The sequence below is a fragment of the Coregonus lavaretus genome (assembly GCF_964263955.1).
Source record: "Coregonus lavaretus genome assembly, chromosome: 21".
NCBI lineage: Eukaryota > Metazoa > Chordata > Actinopteri > Salmoniformes > Salmonidae > Coregonus > Coregonus lavaretus.
Genome location: NC_140008.1, coordinates 19430780 through 19451486, shown reverse-complemented (window position 1 = coordinate 19451486; position 20707 = coordinate 19430780). Strand labels below are relative to the sequence as shown.

At 45.3% G+C, this 20707-nt stretch overlaps 1 protein-coding gene across 1 annotated transcript; it reads left to right on the top strand.

Annotated features, from left to right (window-relative positions):
- The first annotated feature begins 99 nt into the window (after positions 1–99).
- LOC311148907 (protein ENL-like) lies at positions 100–19032 on the top strand. The gene is made up of 11 exons (XM_084185927.1): positions 100–207; positions 4668–4848; positions 6357–6439; positions 7258–7401; positions 8091–8216; positions 12262–13003; positions 13171–13279; positions 13630–13729; positions 16259–16336; positions 16623–16694; positions 16851–19032. The coding sequence occupies exons 1-11, from the start codon at positions 196–198 to the stop codon at positions 16977–16979; spliced, it is 1776 nt and encodes a 591-aa protein (XP_084042053.1). The 5' UTR covers positions 100–195; the 3' UTR covers positions 16980–19032.
- Positions 19033–20707: the final 1675 nt, after the last annotated feature.

Here is a 20707-nt window from a genome sequence, read left to right as displayed (position 1 = left end):
TTAAAATGTAGCCTACCTGATTGGGTGAGAAAGCTTTCTGTTTTGGTTGCGTGCCAGTAGCCGTCTGGAAGGGGAGGGGTGCTGTCTGACTTCCGGTTTAGGCTGAAATTGACACACAATGAGGAGCAGGGAATAACCTCGCGAAACGCCGCTGTAAATAAATAACGTTAGAAGAATCACTGAAGCCACAGAATAATGGAGAATCAGGTAAAGTGACTTTTGTGCCCCCTCGTGAATCCTGAACTTTTAACCGAAAAAATACTAGAAGGCTGTGCCAGGGACAAGAATGAATGCCTGGTGCTCGAAAAAATCATGCTAATCGAACTCATAGTTGGCTAGCTAGCGACACTCGCATACATCGGTATTTGATGGCTAACGTTAGCCTAACTCAGCATTGCTAGCTAGCCACACAATCAGACGGGCACACAAAGGGATTTATTGCCTGCTTGTGTGTTATGGCCTTATATATTGAGAAAGTAAGATGTATAACTTACTCCTTACCGGGTTCATAACCTAATTTAGCACGAGCTACTACCTGCTAGGGTTCTCGGCCCTTCGCTAGCTACGTAAATAGCTGCTACAAGACGCCGGTGGAAAGGATTGCTCTTTCCAGGTCTGGGTGGAGGGGAGGGTAGGAGGGGTGTGTATCTAGCGGCGACGAATTGGAATTGAAAAGCGGGAATTACATCACCAGTTTAAAGGCAAAGATTCTGTACTGATGAAGATATTTGAAAATCCTAGACATACAAATTGTGTAACAGCTATCTGGATACTGTGGTTGGTTGGGGGGAAAGCTATGGAACGTCCATGCATGTCCACATTGTCTTAGTAGGCCATCTTATCTTTTTCAAATATCATAACAGTAACTCTGACCCGCTGTTACTCTAGCTAGGTAGGAGTTTTCATGCTCATCATGATAACGCAAACTCTATTTCCATATCAAAGTGACTCATAGAATCCACTTGTGGGAACATGTCACTGTCCGGTGTTACCCCCTTTGAAGCATGCAAACAGTGTAATTCCGTGACGACAAGGAAGGACTAATCGTTTTATCCGGTTTAACCCAATTACTCAATGGCAAACAATACAAAACTGTACACCATCAACAACCATGAAACACCTAAGGACATACTAATTGTATTTTTGTGCTTTTCAAGTTTTGTTTGTATGGGATGTAGACTTTTTTATAAATAAACGTATGTCTAAAATCTAGACCATCACAAATTGTTTTTTTGCTAAATGCCCACTGGCTACATGCCTTATTTCTGGAAATGTCATAAAGAATACTGATGTTCGTTGTTGTGCACCATGACGTCTAGTCTGTACTCTATCATTGTACGATTTGTGCCATATCATGAAATCACAGTTCAGTTCACAATAATGCACCAGAGATGGTTTTATAATTGGAGTATACTGGAGTGTGATCTCTGTAAGGGCTGTGGTGTCTGGTGGGCCTGCCCACCTGTACAGAGCTCAAAGTGCTGCAGGTGTGTCCTGTTGTGGTCTGTTGATAGAGTAGTCTGTTGTCTTCGAGCAGCGAGAAGCAGGTTGTTTTCAGAGGGAGCGCAGCAACATTTGCCAATTTTAATTTTTTGTCTGTGTGCCTCATCAAAGGAGACTTTCAGATGATTTTTCCCTTAGTGGAGATTAGGCCTAATTTAGTCATGAGGGGTGTTATTTTCATGGCACGTGTGGGTTCATTGTTGTGAGAGCCTGCTTGTCTGCGAAGTAGGGCATTTCCCTTCAGAATATCCATTTTAGATGGGGGCTCAATGTATTTTTTTATCTCTCTGTTGTGGCAGGGAAGTGAACCAAATTAAGTTACTGAACGTCATTCTGTCTCCATAAATGTTTCAAATGAATCAAGAATCTTTATTCCGTGAGCATCAGGGTAGACGGTGCTCTTGTCTTTTTCCTCGAGTCATTGTCAATGCCAACCATCACGGACCTATTTTGTTTGTGATAATCTCAGTGTATGAATGGGGTCGTCTCTGAGCTGTATTTGGTGATGCCAGTAATCCTGGGGAGCTGGTTGGTCGATGGGGAGGGGCTCAATGGCTGCTGCGCTGAACCAGGGTGTGGTGGCGTCTGGAGTTTAAGGGCATTACTGCCACAGAATGGCCGGGCAAGACGCCAGGGCTGGGTGTGTGTGAGGCTCAGTCCCAGACCAACTCATCTCAATCCTGTCCCCTAATCCCTCCACTCAGTCACAGCTCACGAGCACTGTGGAGAGAAGGCGCCAAATCCCCACATTCTTCAGGCCTGGACATAAAGTGCCTTTTCTGTCCCCTTGTCCCTCTCTCTCTTTTCCCAATTCCTCTTTAGTAGCTGCCCCCCCCCCCCCCACACAATCCCTCTTTAGTAGCTGTCCCTCCCCCACAATCCCTCTTTAGTAGCTGTCCCTCCCCCCACAATCCCTCTTTAGTAGCTGTCCCTCCCCCCACAATTCCTCTTTAGTAGCTGTCCCTCCCCCCACAATCCCTCTTTAGTAGCTGTCCCTCCCCCCACAATCCCTCTTTAGTAGTTGTCCCCCTCCCCCCACAATTCCTCTTTAGTAGCTGTCCCTCCCCCCACAATCCCTCTTTAGTAGCTGTCCCTCCCCCCACAATCCCTCTTTAGTAGCTGTCCCTCCCCCCACAATCCCTCTTTAGTAGCTGTCCCCCTCCCCCCACAATTCCTCTTTAGTAGCTGTCCCTCCCCCCACAATCCCTCTTTAGTAGCTGTCCCTCCTCCCCCCACAATCCCTCTTTAGTAGCTGTCCCCCCCACAATCCCTCTTTAGTAGCTGCCCCTCCCCCACAATCCCTCTTTAGTAGCTGCCCCTCCCCCCCACAATCCCTCTTTAGTAGCTGCCCCTCCCCCACAATCCCTCTTTAGTAGCTGCCCCTCCCCCCACAATCCCTCTTTAGCAGCTGCCCCTCCCCCCACAATCCCTCTTTAGTAGCTGTCCCTCCCCCCCACAATCCCTCTTTAGTAGCTGTCCCTCCCCCCACAATCTCTCTTTAGTAGCTGCCCCTCCCCCCCACAATCCCTCTTTAGTAGCTGTCCCTCCCCCCCCCACAATCCCTCTTTAGTAGCTGCCCCTCCCCCCACAATCCCTCTTTAGTAGCTGTCCCTCCCCCCACAATCCCTCTTTAGTAGCTGTCCCTCCCCCCACAATCCCTCTTTAGTAGCTGCCCCTCCCCCCACAATCCCTCTTTAGTAGCTGCCCCTCCCCCCACAATCCCTCTTTAGTAGCTGCCCCTCCCCCCCACAATCCCTCTTTAGTAGCTGTTCCTCCCCCCACAATCCCTCTTTAGTAGCTGTCCCTCCCCCCCCCCCCACAATCCCTCTTTAGTAGCTGTCCCCCCCCCACAATCCCTATTTAGTAGCTGTCCCTCCCCCCCACAATCCCTCTTTAGTAGCTGTCCCTCCCCCCTCCCCCCCACAATCCCTCTTTAGTAGCTGTCCCTCCCCCCCACAATCCCTCTTTAGTAGCTGTCCCTCCCCCCACAATCTCTCTTTAGTAGCTGCCCCTCCCCCCCACAATCCCTCTTTAGTAGCTGTCCCTCCCCCCCCCACAATCCCTCTTTAGTAGCTGCCCCTCCCCCCACAATCCCTCTTTAGTAGCTGTCCCTCCCCCCACAATCCCTCTTTAGTAGCTGCCCCTCCCCCCACAATCCCTCTTTAGTAGCTGCCCCTCCCCCCACAATCCCTCTTTAGTAGCTGCCCCTCCCCCCCACAATCCCTCTTTAGTAGCTGTTCCTCCCCCCACAATCCCTCTTTAGTAGCTGTCCCCCCCCCCCCCCCCCCACAATCCCTCTTTAGTAGCTGTCCCCCCCCCACAATCCCTATTTAGTAGCTGTCCCTCCCCCCCACAATCCCTCTTTAGTAGCTGTCCCTCCCCCCTCCCCCCCACAATCCCTCTTTAGTAGCTGTCCCTCCCCCCAATCCCTCTTTAGTAGCTGTCCCTCCCCCCCAATCCCTCTTTAGTAGCTGTCCCTCCCCCCAATCCCTCTTTAGTAGCTGTCCCTCCCCCCCACAATCCCTCTTTAGTAGCTGTCCCTCCCCCCTCCCCCCATCCCTCTTTAGTAGCTGCCCCCCCCCCCCAATCCCTCTTTAGTAGCTGTCCCTCCCCCCAATGCCTCTTTAGTAGCTGTCCCTCCCCACAAATTCCTCTTTAGTAGCTGTCCCCCCCCACAATCCCTCTTTAGTAGCTGTCCCCCCCCCACAATCCCTCTTTAGTAGCTGTCCCTCCCCCCCAATCCCTCTTTAGTAGCTGTCCCTCCCCCCCAGTCCCTCTTTAGTAGCTGTCCCTCCCCCCCAATCCCTCTTTAGTAGCTGTCCCTCCCCCCAATCCCTCTTTAGTAGCTGTCCCTCCCCCTCAATCCCTCTTTAGTAGCTGTCCCTCCCCCCCAATCCCTCTTTAGTAGCTGTCCCGATCGCTGCAGCATGTCATTTGGATGTCCGTCCAACTACTATCATTGTTCTCGGTAACGAATCACAGTCCGTGTAGTTTCTGATGTGACCATCCCAGAAAAACAAACCTTTTTGAAATTGTAGTATCAAATAATTGTAATTTCCATAAACTAAACTATTTCCTATCTTAGCTACTAACTTGCGATGAGTGATCAATTTCAGGTGCTAATAGCTTTTTTTGTATGTCTGACCTTGTCTCTGTGTCTGCAGTGCACAGTGCAGGTGAAGCTGGAGCTAGGACACCGAGCCCAGTTGAGAAAGAAGGTGACCTCGGAGGGCTTCACCCATGACTGGATGGTGTTTGTGCGAGGGCCTGAGACGGGGGACATACAACACTTTGTGGAGAAGGTCGTCTTCCGGCTGCACGAGAGCTTCCCCAAACCCAAGAGAGGTGGGTCGGACAAAACACACTTGCAACAACAACACTTGCTCGTGCGCAAACACACACACACACACACACACACAAACCTGGCTGAAACTGGTTCTATGATTACTTTGTTTGTTTTTGTCTGGGGAGGGGAGAGGGGATTCACTAGGGATGTAACAATTCACTGATACGCATCGGTCCCCGATTCAAATGTTTAAGATAGAAGTGCATCGGTCCATGGACCCTGAACCGATCCAAATGCAGCATGCATAGGTCAGAAAATCGACTAAAACGTTATGAATCACCAGCTCCTACATTTTTTTGCTCGTTACATTCTTTCTACCTTCTGAAAATACCTCATATTTTGTGACAACTGATGCGTCCTCTCCTTCGGTGTCGAACTGCATGTAACTGTGTTGACAGTCATTGATCTAGAAGTAATTTTGCATTCCGAACAACCCCAGACAATATCAATAGCCTAGTCAAACTGTGCGCTGTGCCCAGCTTTGCACGCTGACCAACGCGAGGTAGGTGGCCTGTTCCTGATCTTGCACATCTGCGCGGCACCTTCAGCATTGAAATGATAAAATGGCTAGTGTGATATTAAGCGTTATTAGTTTAGTGCCAAACTATGTAATTTCCTAGGTTACTGTTAGCTATGCACTGTTGGAAATGGTGTTTTACCCAAGTAAGCTACTGGAGAGACAACTGTCATCTGGCTATACCTGCTGAACAAGGCGTACAATATAATTTATTTTGATTGTTCATGTTCACCATCAGCAATATTTTTGGTAGTTTTGCTTAAAAAATTCAGTGTATATGGTCATTTTTAGATATACATGGTACATTTGATAATTTCAAAATGAGGACATTCATCACCTTTGTGAGGCGCACTGCATGGCCGACGTGAGAGGAGAAGAGAAGATCTCTCAGTTAAAAATGTTCAAACGGTCAAAACCATTTGATTTTGAGATGGGGCTGAAATCCAAAGTTGTGCTAGCTATATATTCATTGTCTATGTCATTGCTAATTTGTAAACGATAAATATTGATGCATTACTAGCTCACACTTAATCTGCAAAAAATGCAAGTTAATTAGTGGGTGATGGGGATTTCAGAACCAAAGTTTTTTGGGGGGGGGGGGTTCACCTTGGATTCACCTTGACAACAGTTTAAATCAATATTGTAAAATGTATTCTGCGGCAGCGTGTAGTGCAAACACACAAGGCCTACAGAGGGTTACCTACTACATCAAACATGCATGTTGCTCGGTCAGATTTTGTCCATTCGTGCTGAACGTCAATAAACATGATGTCTTCTATGGTGTACTCCAGACCAGGCACATCTCTCCTCATTAAGTCACTGCAAATCTTTGTGTCACTGTCCACAGTCATTATGGTTATTGCACATTATTGCTCCCATAAGCTTTTATCTTCAGGTTGTAATGACTGGCTCTCTATGGGAGGCTGGAGCTAGTTCACCATTAGCCTTCTAGCAATGGCCATTGATGCTGTGCCGGTGTTGTTTCTGCAGTATGCAAGGAGCCACCATACAAAGTGGAGGAGTCGGGCTACGCTGGGTTCCTCATGCCCATCGAGGTCTACTTCAAGAACAAGGTGAGAGCTCCGTCAGAGCCTCTGTAATGGTACTATGTTAACAGTGTCAATCTATCCCTCAGGATATGGGCCACTGTTACGTGATTCCTAATGGATTAGAGTTCCTCTGGTGCTCTAGGCCTTTTCCTGAAATCAAATCTGATATAGTTCTCCTACAATGGCTTGTTTATATTAACCGGCACAATCTGAATAAGATGGGTGTTTTTCTGAGGGTCGTTGGTCAATATTCATGTCATTTGGTTGGTATTCAACATGCGCGCATGTGTCTGTTGTTTAATTTCCTCAATGGTTCATGTTCTGCTTTTAGTCTGTCATGTGACAGTATTTGTGTGGGTGTAGACACCAGGTTTAGGTGCATGTGATACTGGGGCTGTGTGTGGTGACACTGGTCATGCTGGTAGTGGGCCTTTGGCTGCTGGTCTGGCTGGTGTCTTGTCAGCTGTCTCTGTCTGGCTGCAACTCCTCTTCATGTCACTGTAGCGCCTGTTTTAAAAAGGCCTTACGTTTATCTGGTATGTCTGCTGTGAATGTTTTTACTGTGTCCTGTATCTGTAACCCTATGACTCCTGGCATGATCTGAAAGTGGCGGGTGATCAGAAAGAATCCATTTGTTTACCAAAATGTCATACTGTTTGCTGAAGTTCTCTCCCAATGTGGAATGTTAGCGCTTATCAGAGTGTGCACTCCAGGCATGCCTCTTATTGACTTGGTCGGGGAATCGCTTATTCTTACTGTTAGCTGATAATATTTGGATAAGGGCTTAACAGGGCTCGGTGGCGCTGGGCTAATTAGATATGTGAATTCATTATTATTTACAGGAGGAGCCCAAGAAGGTGTGCTTCAACTATGACCTCTTCCTGAACCTGGAGGGGAACCCCCCTGTCAATCACCTGCGCTGTGAAAAGCTCACCTTTAACAACCCCACCCGGGAGTTCAGACGCAAGTTGGTCAAGGCTGGAGGGGTGAGCTGGGGATGGGGTACAGGGTGGATGTGGGATTGGTTGGGGGGAACATTGTCTGTGTTTCAGGGTTGAATTGAATTCAAACAATTAATTGGAATTGGCCACACCCCACAGGAAGCAGAATTTGAATTGAAGGAAGTAGAATTTAATTCAAACCAATTCAACTAACACATGAAACATGAAAGTCTCATTAATTTGACAAATATTTTATCAAAAGGAAATGTCACTTATTAATGCAAAGAATACACATACCATTTCACATATTAGTTTGATTATAACTCAGATGTCAAACAGTATTTTCTTTGTCATGAGATGTTAGATTGTTTTCTTCCATACTGCAGTGTTTGATGTAATGAATTCTGGGAAATGTATTCTGATATTGAAAAACATTAAGGGAATTATGAATGGTTATAGACAACCCACAACATGATCTTAGAATATTTTCAGACCACTTTAATTATTTAAAATTGTTTTAGGACAATGAGTTTAAAAAATGAAATGTTATGCTTCAACCTTATACTACATGGTATTGATAACCAAACATGATGTAAAATAAACATTTCTATGGTGATGTGTAGAAAAAATAAGCCATTTCTACTAATTAAAGAGCAAATCGCAACTCAATTCTGAATTGACCCCAACCCTGGTGTGTTTGTTCTCACTCTTCTCCCTGTTTGTCTCTCTCTCAGGTCATGGTGGTGCCTGAAGGGGCGGAGGCGGTGTCGAGGCCCAGTCCAGACTACCCCATGCTCCCCACCATCCCACTGTCTGCCTTCTCAGACCCCAAGAAGACCAAGACCTCCCATGGATCAAAGGTTAGCAGCACTTCTTAGCCTAGTACACTGATAAGAAAGGAGTAGGAATCTGTATAGTATTGCTCAACCAGTCAATACAGCATAGGGTAGGGAGAATAGGAGAGTAGAGTAGAGTACAGTTGAGATAAGGGACAGGAAACCTGTGTGTGTCTTTCCCCCCCCCAGTCTAATCATATAATGGGATCCTTTCATTAATTCAGCTGGACTTCTGCTGCCTACTCTAGGTCACAGATGATCCCAAATACACCTGCATGATTACAAACATCCAATCCTGGTTTTGCATTTACCGCTCTGTTGAATTATCATAGTATCAACATGGACGATCAATGTTCTGCGTATGGATACGTGCATGCATGTTGTGCAGAGTATGTGAGCGGAGTTGAGCTGCCGCTCCATTTATTAAAATCACAATTTAACCAACACCCATCTATTTTTGTGACTACCTGGACCTACCATTTTGGTTTTGAAGTATTTAAACCAAACCATATGATTTGAATGAAAAGTATTTTGACAAACATGAAACGGTGAATGTAAGAAGCGCACATTGTATAAATAGGCTACATGTCATATTAAACAGCATATAAACACTCTAAATAGGTCAGGAGCCAGACAGGGAGCCTAAGAAGGAACGGAAATGAATTATTTAGGCTATATTATTTCAAGGCTATAGCCTACAAAGAAATACATTGTGAAGCATTTGCGAGTGCAACACACTAAGGTAAGGAGTCAGGGACATTAAGCGCTCAGCATTTAAACAACGTTTCGTAGTATTAAATCATTATAGTCTATAAATTGGTCATATTGGCTGTGACTTACTTAGAATTAAATACAAATTAAATGGAAAATGCCTTATTAGGCTCAGTCTACTGAGCTCCTGAGTGGCACAGTGGTCTAAGGCACTGCATCGCAGTGCTAACTGTGCCACTAGAGATCCTGGTTCGAATCCAGGCTCTGTCGTAGCCGGCCGCGACTGGGAGACTCATGGGCGGCGCACAATTGGCCCAGCGTCGTCCAGGGTAGGGGAGGGAATGGCCGGCAGGGATGTAGCTCAGTTGATAGAGTATGGTGTTTGCAACGCCAGGGTTGTGGGTTCGATTCCCATGGGGGGCCAGTATAAATTTTTAAAATAAAAAATATGTATTCACTAACTGTAAGTCGCTCTGGATAAGAGCGTCTGCTAAATGACATAAATGTAATGTAAAACGTAAATGTCTACAGTGCCTTTTGAATTCAAACACCAGTTTGGCCAGAGTCTGTAGCTTCAAGCTCATGCGATGGTGCCTGGAGAGCAGGCCAGCAGTGGAGAATATCCTCTCCGCGCTTGCAAAGCTACTGGGGATGCTAAACACACTTTTGGCCATTCTTGCCAGGCTGGGCAGGGATGCAGAGTTTTTATTTTCAACAAAAAAAAAAATTATATATATATATATATATTGGCCTGGCATATTCCAATTTACAAGAAGCTTTCTGTTTTGATTGGGTTATTTTGCCTAAACCTTTAGGCCTACATATATACAGTGAGGGAAAAACGTATTTGATCCCCTGCTGATTTTGTACGTTTGCCCACTGACAAAGAAATGATCAGTCTATAATTTTAATGGTAGGTTTATTTGAACAGTGAGAGACAGAATAACAACAAAATAATCCAGAAAAACGCATGTAAAAAAAAATTATAAATTGATTTGCATTTTAATGAGGGAAATAAGTATTTGACCTCTCTGCAAAACATGACTTAGTACTTGGTGGCAAAACCCTTGTCGGCAATCACAGAGGTCAGACGTTTCTTGTAGTTGCCCACCAGGTTTGCACACATCTCAGGAGGGATTTTGTTCCACTCCTCTTTGCAGATCTTCTCCAAGTCATTAAGGTTTCGAGGCTGATGTTTGGCAACTCGAACCTTCAGCTCCCTCCATGGATTTTCTATGGGAATAAGGTCTGGAGACTGGCTAGCCCACTCCAGGACCTTAATGTGCTTCTTCTTCAGCCACTCCTTTGTTGCCTTGGCCGTGTGTTTTGGGTCATTGTCATGCTTGAATACCCATCCACGACCCATTTTCAATGCCCTGGCTGAGGGAAGGAGGTTCTCAACCAAGATTTGACGGTACATGGCCCCGTCCATCGTCCCTTTGATGCGGTGAAGTTGTCCTGTCCCCTTAGCAGAAAAAACTACCAAAGCATAATGTTTCCACCTCCATGTTTGACGGTGGGGATGGTGTTCTTGGGGTCATAGGCAGAATTCCTCCTCCTCCAAACACAGCGAGTTGAGTTGATGCCAAAGAGCTCGATTTTGGTCTCATCTGACCACAACACTTTCACCCAGTTCTCCTCTGAATCATTCAGATGTTCATTGGCAAACTTCAGACGGGCCTGTATATGTGCTTTCTTGAGCAGGGGGACCTTGCGGGCGCTGCAGGATTCAGTCCTTCACGGCGTAGTGTGTTACCAATTGTTTTCTTGGTGACTATGGTTCCAGCTGCCTTGAGATCATTGACAAGATCCTCCCGTGTAGTTCTGGGCTGATTCCTTACCGTTCTCATGATCATTGCAACTCCACGAGGTGAGATCTTGCATGGAGCCCCAGGCCGAGGGAGATTGACAGTTCTTTTGTGTTTCTTCTATTTGCGAATAATCGCACCAACTGTTGTCACCTTCTCACCAAGCTGCTTGGCGATGGTCTTGTAGCCCATTCCAGCCTTGTGTAGGTCTACAATCTTGTCCCTGACATCCTTGGAGAGCTCTTTGGTCTTGGCCATGGTGGAGAGTTTGGAATCTGATTGATTTATTGCTTCTGTGGACAGGTGTCTTTTATACAGGTAACAAACTGAGATTAGGAGCACTCCCTTTAAGAGTGTGCTCCTAATCTCAGCTCGTTACCTGTATAAAAGACACCTGGGAGCCAGAAATCTTTCTGATTGAGAGGGGGTCAAATACTTCTTTCCCTCATTAAAATGCAAATCAATTTATAACATTTTTGACATGCGTTTTTTCTGGATTTATTTGTTGTTATTCTGTCTCTCACTGTTCAAATAAACCTACCATTAAAATTATAGACTGATCATTTATTTGTCAGTGGGCAAATGTACAAAATCAGCAGGGGATCAAATACTTTTTTCCCTCACTGTATGTATGTATGTATGTGTGTGTGTGTGTATATATGTGTATATATATGTGTAGGCCTAAAGGTTTAGGCAAAATAACCCAATCAAAACAGAAAGCTTCTTGTAAGTTGGAATATGCCAGGCCAATTGGGCCAAAATCAATGATGGCCAAATGTATAGATAATATAACAAAAATAAAGGATCTCTTTTAAGAGATCTGATTTTTTTGTATATAAATACTTTGCTACAATGACACACTTAATTAGCTACCCACCTCGTTCCTTTCTTTTAGCATGTGCATGTAGTAACTACACCATCATGCTTTCGGGTTATGTGTCTTTTCAGAAGCACAATTATTCTTTATTTGTGGACATTACATCACCGAACTCCCTCTTGCTCTTGGTCCTTATCTTTGTAAGTCACCTTGATTTTTCACCTGTGTGTTTTATCAGTTTCTTTATGAAAATATTTAGTGAACTCCATGACAGTAGCTAAAGCAAGGGGCTATAGCAGCACACAAGTAGACTACAAATGCATGCTGGGCCGGGCATGCCCTGAGCTGGTGAAATGAGCGCTATTGGAGCAGGCGGGAAGGCCGACGCTCTAGCCTTTGGGAATCTCGCTCCAGTCAAATTGGGGACGTTCCTTGCTCCAGCTCCGCTCACATACTCTGATGTTGTGGAATGATAAGGATCACAGGAGGTGAATGGCAGTCCTTCAGTGGGCCTTTGGCTAAGTGCATTGACAGTGGAGTGATTGTCATAGTGATGGATCTGCTCAAGTATGATGCTCCCACTCAGATCTTTCTTTGCTGACAATCAAGAAATAGGTGGCGGAGCACCTGAGTGAATGGACCATACTTATCTTTATTATATATATTTACAGCCCAGCACCTAATTGAATAGGGATGTGAGTTTGATATCATGTGTAATTGTCCCTGTCTTTAGGAGCCCAGTAAAGAGGGCAGTGGAGGCAGCAATAAAGGGCCGAAGTCCCACAAGCTGACCAAGGAGCACCGCGAACGCCCCCGTAAAGACTCTGAGAGCAAGGCGGGGTCCAAGGGCGACAGCGACCGCGACGGGGGAGGAGGGGTCAGCAGCAAGTGCGCCCGCGAGCCCTCCTCTTCCTCCTCTTCCAAGAAGCCAGCAGAGATCAAAGTCAAAGATGAGGGCAAGGTCCTTCCCAAGGCCGCCTTCAAAGAGCCCAAACTCACCCTGAAGGAGGCCAAGATGGAGGGCATGTCCCCCAAAGGAGGGGGGGGAGGGGGTGGTGGGGGAGGAGGAGGAGGGGGCCCGCTGGAGTCCAAAGGCCCCGGGAAGCGGCCTTCCACCGTGGAGTCTCCCAAACCCAGTGCCAAGAAGCAGAAGAAGAGCAGCTCAGAGGGCTCTAAAGGGGCAGCTGCAGTGGCCTTCACCGGAGCCTCTCCCCGGGTCTCCTCGTCGTCTGCAGCCGCCCCTGGCTTCCCAGAGAAGAAACCCCCCAAGGAGGGTCGCTGGCCCAAGGGCAGCAAGGCCGACACTCAGGAGGTCAAGGAGCCCAAGAAGCTGCCTGAGTCTGACGAGTCCAACTCTGAGGATGAAGCCTCGTCCAAATCAGAGCAGTCAGCCCCCTCCAGTCCTTCTAACTCCAGCTCCAGCTCTGATTCCAGCTCAGAATCTGACTTTGAGCCTGGACAGAAACAAGGCCAAGGTAAGCCTATCATTCTCTAGACAGATAACATGGAATTTACACATCCACTGGAGAGGACATTCTGACACATTGGATGTCTTTAGGGGGCCTGGTTTGTGCTTTAATGTAGGAATAGTACTGTGGATTTAGCAAGTGTTCTCTGTTGACGGTGTGTACATCTACTCTAGGCCCGCTGCGCTCTATGGTGGAGGACCTACAGTCAGAGGAGTCAGATGACGACAGCAGCTCAGAGGAAGGGACGCCTGTCAAGACCAACCCGCCCAACCGTGACTCACGGTCAGTCTCTCTCAATTTCTCTCAATTTCTCACTCTTTACCTTACTGTGTCATAGACCTCTGATGCTTCTGTAGTTAGGTCATTTTCACCAGTTAGTCTACTGATGTTTGTGGCACTTATGAAACACATCTCTAGCAAATAAGCACATATGTGTGTTGGCCGTTCTTTATAGGTGTTACAGTTTGTCGAAGGAAATCTTTAAAGATTTTAATAATTTGAGCTGCAAACACTGATTGGAGTTGTTGATCCTTTTACAAAACATGTGTGTCCACCCACCACCTACATACACAGGCTCCCTGTGCTAAATAGCTTTCTGCCTTTCTGACCTTTGCCCTCCTGTTCCCTGTCAGACTGAGCCTGGACAGCGAGAGTGACAGCAGTGACGGCTCGCACCGCCCCAGTCGAGACCCGGTGCCGCCTCCACAGAAACACAGCTCCTCCAATAACAAGGTAAAACACAGCTCCTCCAATAACAAGGTAAAACACAGCTCCTCCAATAACAAGGTAAAACACGGCTCCTCCAATAACAAGGTAAAACACGGCTCCTCCAATAACAAGGTAAAACACAGCTCCTCCAATAACAAGGTAAAACACGGCTCCTCCAATAACAAGGTAAAACACGGCTCCTCCAATAACAAGGTAAAACACGGCTCCTCCAATAACGAGGTAAAACACGGCTCCTCCAATAACAAGGTAAAACACAGCTCCTCCAATAACAAGGTAAAACACAGCTCCTCCAATAACAAGGTAAAACACGGCTCCTCCAATAACAAGGTAAAACACGGCTCCTCTAATCTCTTCCAGGACTGGACTGTTTTCTCCATCTCCATTGTCACTCCAGATTTCTATCTCTATTTTCTCTCCTCTGACAAAAGCCCCATCATTAAATTCACACACAGAATTGTAGATAATTTTTGCATTGTAATTTCAGAAAATGTCCATAATATACAGTTGAAGTCGGAAGTTTACATACACCTTAGCCGAAAACATTTAAACTCAGTTTTTCACAATTCCTGACATTTAATCCTAGTAAAAAATTCCCTGTCTTAGGTCAGTTAGGATCACCACTTTATTTTAAGAATGTGAAATGTCAGAATAATAGTAGAGGGAATTATTTCTTTCAGCTTTTATTTCTTTCATCACATTCCCTGTGGGTCAGAAGTTTACATACACTTAATCAGTATTTGGTAGCGTTGCCTTTAAATTGTTTAACTTGGGTCAAACATTTCGGGTAGCCTTACACAAGCTTCCCACAATAAGTTGGGTGAATTTTGGCCCATTCCTCCTGACAGAGCTGGTGTAACTGAGTCAGGTTTGTAGGCCTCCTTGCTCGCACATGCTTTTTCAGTTCTGCCCACAAACTTTCTATAGGATTGAGGTCAGGGCTTTGTGATGGCCACTCCAATACCTTGACTTTGTTGTCCTTAAGCCATTTTGCCACAACTTTGGAAGTATGCTTGGGGTCATTGTCCATTTGGAAGACCCATTTGCGACCATGCTTTAACTTCCTGACTGATGTCTTGAGATGTTGCTTCAATATATCCAAATAATTTTCCTTCCTCATGATGCCATCTATTTTGTGAAGTGCACCAGTCCCTCCTACAGCAAAGCACCCCCACAGCATGATGCTGCCACCCCCGTGCTTCATGGTTGGGATGGTGTTCTTCGGCTTGCAAGCCCCCCCCCCCCCCATCCTCCAAACATAACGATGGTCATTATGGCCAAACAGTTCTATTTTTGTTTCGTCAGACCAGAGGACATTTCTCCAAAAAGTGCGATCTTTGTCCCCATGTGCAGTTGCAAAGCGTAGTCTGGCTTTTTTTATGGTGGTTTTGGAGCAGTGGCTTCTTCCAGGTTGAGCGGCCAGATATAGATCATTTTGTACCTGTTTCCTCCAGCATCTTCACAAGGTCCTTTGCTGTTGTTCTGGGATTGATTTGCACTTTTCGCACCAAAGTACGTTCATCTCTAGGAGACAGAACGCATCTGCTTCTTGAGCGGTATGACGGCTGCGTGGTCCCATGGTGTTTATACTTGCGTACTATTGTTTGTACAGATGAACGTGGTACCTTCAGGCGTTTGGAAATTGCTCCCAAGGATGAACCAGACTTGTGGAGGTCTACAATTTTTTTTCTGAGGTCTTGGCTGATTTATTTTGATTTTCCCATGATGTCAAGCAAAGAGGCACTGAGTTTGAAGGTAGGCCTTGAAATACATCCACAGGTACACCTCCAATTGACTCAAATGATGTCAATTAGCCTATCAGAAGCTTCTAAAGCCATTACATAATTTTCTGGAATTTTCCAAGCTGTTTAAAGGCACAGTCAACTTAGTGTATGTAAACTTCTGACCCACTGGAATTGTGATACAGTGAATTATAAGTTAAATAATCTGTCTGTAAACAATTGTTGGAAAAATTACTTGTGTCAAAGTAGATGTCCTAAACGACTTGCCAAAACTATAGTTTGTTAACAAGAAATGTGTGGAGTGGTTGAAAAACAAGTTTTAATGACTCCAACCTAAGTGTATGTAAACTTCTGACTTCAACTTTATCTGCCGCTAATAGTGGATGCCGCTCCGGCGGGAGAAATCAATAGGCAAATATCACTGCCAATCACAACACTGGCGGGTAAGTAGTACTGTGAAACACTATAATTCCACTATTAGCGGCAGATATATTATGGACATTGTCATAAGTTACAATGCAAAAATTCAATAAAGTTATATGTGATAATTTCTCCTGCAAACAGGTATACCTCTACAAATGTACTTTGTTGACGTTTGGGTTATTACCAGTAGTTATCATTGATGGCTAAGCAGTGTTTTTTTTTTATTCCTAGCACCACAACAGAAAACTGTGGTGGTGTGTTTAATATTTGCTCTCCTAAAGCACCATCCTTCCCATTCTGATCTCTGTTTATCTGCTTTCCCCTCTGTCCTCCGTCTCTCTGTCTCTGTGTTCCGTCTCTCTCTGAGCAGGTCTTGGGCAGGAAGAGCCCAGACATCTGCAGCCGCCCAGAGAAGGTGCTGAAGAAAGGATACGAGAAGGTAGGAAGGGTAAATACTCACAATTTACATTACCTTTTTTCTTATTTTTCATGTGTTCAAACATCTGTATTAAGTGGTTATATTACCAGTGTAGTGTTCAATATACTCTTGTTCAAATTCTACAATACTGCTTTATCACCACTATTATAGATATATCACTACCAGCTTACCACTCCATACATTCCTGGTGTAAAACTGCAGTAGAAAACACTGGTTAATCAGTAATCATATACCTAATTGTAGACTCAAGGAGTGCTCCACTAACGACAAACTCCCCCCTCTTCCTGTTCTCCAGGCCTACACAGAGGAGCTGGTGGATCTCCACCGCAGACTGATGGCTCTGAGGGAGCGCAACGTCCTACAGCAGGTATGGAGCCATAACTAGCCATGTGTGTGGTCAGGTGTATACATGTGTTACAAAACATACTTTTCCACTAGCATCACTACTGTCAGGCCACGCTATTGTGTCATCATCAATGTGATATCGTCGTCATCTAAGTCCTCCTCTCCTCTCTCTCCTTAGATAGTGAATCTTATTGAGGAGACGGGCCACTTCAACGTGACCAACACCACCTTTGACTTTGACCTGTTCTCTCTGGACGAGACGACCGTCCGCAAACTACAGAGCTACCTGGAGACCACAGCCACGTGACAGCAAGCCTGTAGCGCAGGGGATTGTGGCAGGGCCGGTGGTGGCCACTCTCCCTCCTCAGTCCCTGGACCCCCACTGGGGGGGGGTAGTAACAGAAGCTACAGCCACACACCAGACAGAGCTAAACCACAGAACAACAACAGAACACACACTTTCACTAGTCGCTGGAGAAGAACAGAGGAACAGGGTGAGGGGAGGAGAGAGGAGGAGGTCCGAGTAAGAGAGAGCAGCTATGCCACTGTCCCTCGAACCCGGACTGGACTAGATGACAGGACTAGGAGCTGGCCTGTCTGGACTGGGTCTGGCAGGAGATGTATTATATATGTTTCTTGTGGAGAACAGCAGAGCAGCCTGTGTGCAGAACTGTGGAATGCGACCACTCTACTCTCCCTCCTGCCCTCCCCCCTCACTTCTAGCCTTTGCAAACCCAATACTTCACCCCTCTATCTCCTTCCTCCCCACTCACACAACACAACACTCCTCCCCTCCCCCTCCTCTCAGCTGGAGTTCATATCTCTGTAGGAATTTTCCTGTCTGTGCGTGCGTATGTGAGGGAGAGTGTGTCTGGGTGAGTATTTCAGAGGCTTTAGGGGGGATGATATATTTGGTTAGTGACTCTTTAAGCTTGAGCACAAGCAACAGCCCTTAAACACACACTGTGAGAGGCATTTGGGTCCCATTCCAGGGTGTCTTCACACATGCAGGCACTAAGTTGTGTATGTGCCTGTTGGTGGTGGTGTATTTTAGATGGGGTTCATCTCTTGTCAGTTCAGTTCCCCTTCACTCCCTCTCTTTGAAAGCTGAACCTTGACCCCCCATTCCTTCTATCTTGATGTGCATGAAAGGGCTCAACTGCTGGGGAAAGGATCACTTCTGAATTGCCTTTTTAATGGTGGGGGGTAAAAAGACGTGACAAGTAGCCATAGTCTCCCAGATCCGAGAAAAAAAAGGGGCCACGCTTTTTTACATTTAATTTTTGTACTGATACGTTTGGAGTATATTTTGGATTGCAGTTCAGATACCTGTGAGCTATGAATGTATTACTGTTCATTTCCTAGGGCTAGCAACAAACCTACTATCCTCTTAGTGCCTTTATGTCTGTCCACTGACACTGGTTAAAGAGCAAAAGTCCCTCCTCTGACTAAATGTTACTAAATGTTAATTGGGAAGCCTGAAACTCCAGTTTTGTCTTAACAGTGCCCTCTCTTGAAATCAGTTGATGCTCCTCGTGGGGTTTCTCTGCAGATTTGAAGCTTCTTCCAGTGATCTATCTCTGCTGTTATTAGGAACATAAGCCTTCCAGAAATCCTAAGACACTGTGCATCAGCAGTGGTACTTTAGGGAAAGTTCAGGCGTCTTCTCCAAACGATTGCCTTTTCTTTCCAGATCGTAATATGAACGGTTGTATAGCTCATGTTCTGTTGTCTGAGATGTAGTTTTCTATGGAAAGGGACTGTGCCAGACCAGGCCTATCACTCAGTCAATCTGCTAGACATCTTCCTCTTACTCTGGCCCCTCTAGCCTTCACATCCACTGTGGTTTCACACTCAGACTAATGGTCAGTCTTCTCCTCTCTTCGGGTGATCCCCTCCCTGCTTCATTCCCCCCAAACTTTCTTTCTGTTTCACCTCGTGAACAGTTTTATTTATTCTAATGCTAATAGCTTTAATAGTTATGTCCATTCTGTTGCCTGGCTCTACAAAGTGCACACACACATCTCTGCCCCTTCTCCTCTGTGAGGGCGCTGTGCTGTGGCGTGGCGTGGTGTGTTGAAGACTCAATGTGTGGTTCTGGAGTGAAACAACAACCGCCTTATGTTGCTCTCAGCATCCACTCTGCTCTGTCCACCACCCCTTTATTTGTCTGGGTGTGCCTATCTCAACAGAAGTCCCTGCAAGTGATTTTTAAAAGATGAACTTTGCAACTGTGAGTGTGATGGATTGTGTGTGTCAAGCGAGTGGAAAAAGAGAACGTTGCTGTCCTCTTGTGTGTGTGAACTTTTAACTCCGAAGTCCTAGTTCATGAACTCTACCCCTTGACCGGGGGCGCTCAGTTTTTCCCTTGTGTCATGGAATGGGGGCACGAGGGTGAAGGGTGTGGGGGGGTGGGGCCGCTGAAGGGTTGAGTGGCAGGCAGCTCTGTGCAGTTCTCCCAGAGAACCCCACCTACCATTTACGAACAGTCAATCTTTTATTTATGTACCTCTGCACTTTTGGCTGTGGTGACTTCAGTACTTAAGTAATTATCTAAACTGTATTTTTAAGAATTTTATACAATATTTACATGCAATACAAATAGATTTTTTGCCAACGTTTTTTAAAATTCTTATTTAATTGTTTTTATTTGTATTGGCATGTTTTGTCATTATACATACAGAAACATGCTGTCAATTCTGTTAATTCTAGTGTTGCATCAAGGAAAACTTCCCTGAATGTTGTATTGTGTATCATAGTTGTTGCAGTTGGACACCATGGAACAGGTGTTGGGAATATGTTTGATGTATGAGCTAACCATGTCGATATCAAGGAGGAAAAGGTGGACTTTTCAGTGAGCATATGTGTATGTCCTATTATAATTTGAGTGTTTTTAACTCAAAGTGAGGCAGCGTTCTATTTGTCCGTACTCTATGAGGTATGGTTACGAAGCCCAGGCATAAACTGTCACCCCCTCTTTGGTTCAATATTTATCTGTATTTTTATCAAATTTCGATCCCTTAAACTTTAAAACAATAACACCATAGGAAAATATACCATTTCAATTCAAACTATATTATATAGATTTAAATGTATGATAAGCAAAGGTAGACTATCTACTCTGGAATTTAACAGACAAAAAAGCAGCGAATGGTGACTTTGTGTTCCTTAGGAATGTGAGGTGGCATGGGCAGAGGGGCGTTTCCTGTGTCAGTGGTTGTTATACGTGTCTGTAACCAGGTTTCCATCCAACCTTTTTATGCGAGTTAAGAACATGTCGGATAAAAAATGACCGGCCTATTGGAGACAGAATTTTTCGGTAAACTTTCCAAATGTCGACAAAGTTGGTTCTTTTTGTGTAGGTAAAATGAATTATGCGAGAAATGTCCCTGGAAACGCTTTTATGCGCAAATATTGATATAATAACCATCATATCGAAATAAACCTATCTAAACCCAGATTCTCGTCGGAAAAGCATGCAGTTTATTAGGTTACAGATTAAATCAATTCTGATGAATTTCACAGGGTGGTGAAAGTGCAAGGTGATGAGCCTTTCTAATAAATATCGAGGGTCTTATTCTGGTGACATGATAATCAATGCTCGGCTGCCGTTTGACAAATACAAATAATCTCGCTATTTTGTCCATAATAATAATCTCATCGTAGGCCAGTGTTTCCCAACTCCGGTCCTCCAGTACCCTCCAACGGCACACATTTATATTGTAGCCCCGGACAAAAACACCTGATTCAATTGGTCAGGGCTTGATGATTAGTTGACAACTAGAATCAAGTATGCTTGTCCTGGGCACAACAGAAATATGTACTGTTGGGGGTACTCGAGGACCGGAGTTAAGAAAGACTGATGTAGTCTATATGCGCTGTTGGCTATAGCAGTATTTCCCGAACTCTGTCCTGCCCCCCTCCCCCTCTCCTTAAATTGTATTTTTTATTCGGTACATGGTAATTTAACCGCAAAAGGTATTTATTTGTATGTAAACTACGTATTCATGCACAGCCTTTTATCTGCAACGAGTC

Bases quoted from the DNA above. Each gene is read 5' to 3' on its own strand.
- LOC311148907 (XM_084185927.1), top strand. The intron at 13,004-13,170 runs GTAAGCCTATCA...CATCTACTCTAG, and splicing joins TGGACAGAAACAAGGCCAAG to GCCCGCTGCGCTCTATGGTG. The intron at 16,337-16,622 runs GTAAATACTCAC...CCTGTTCTCCAG, and splicing joins GATACGAGAAGGTAGGAAGG to GCCTACACAGAGGAGCTGGT.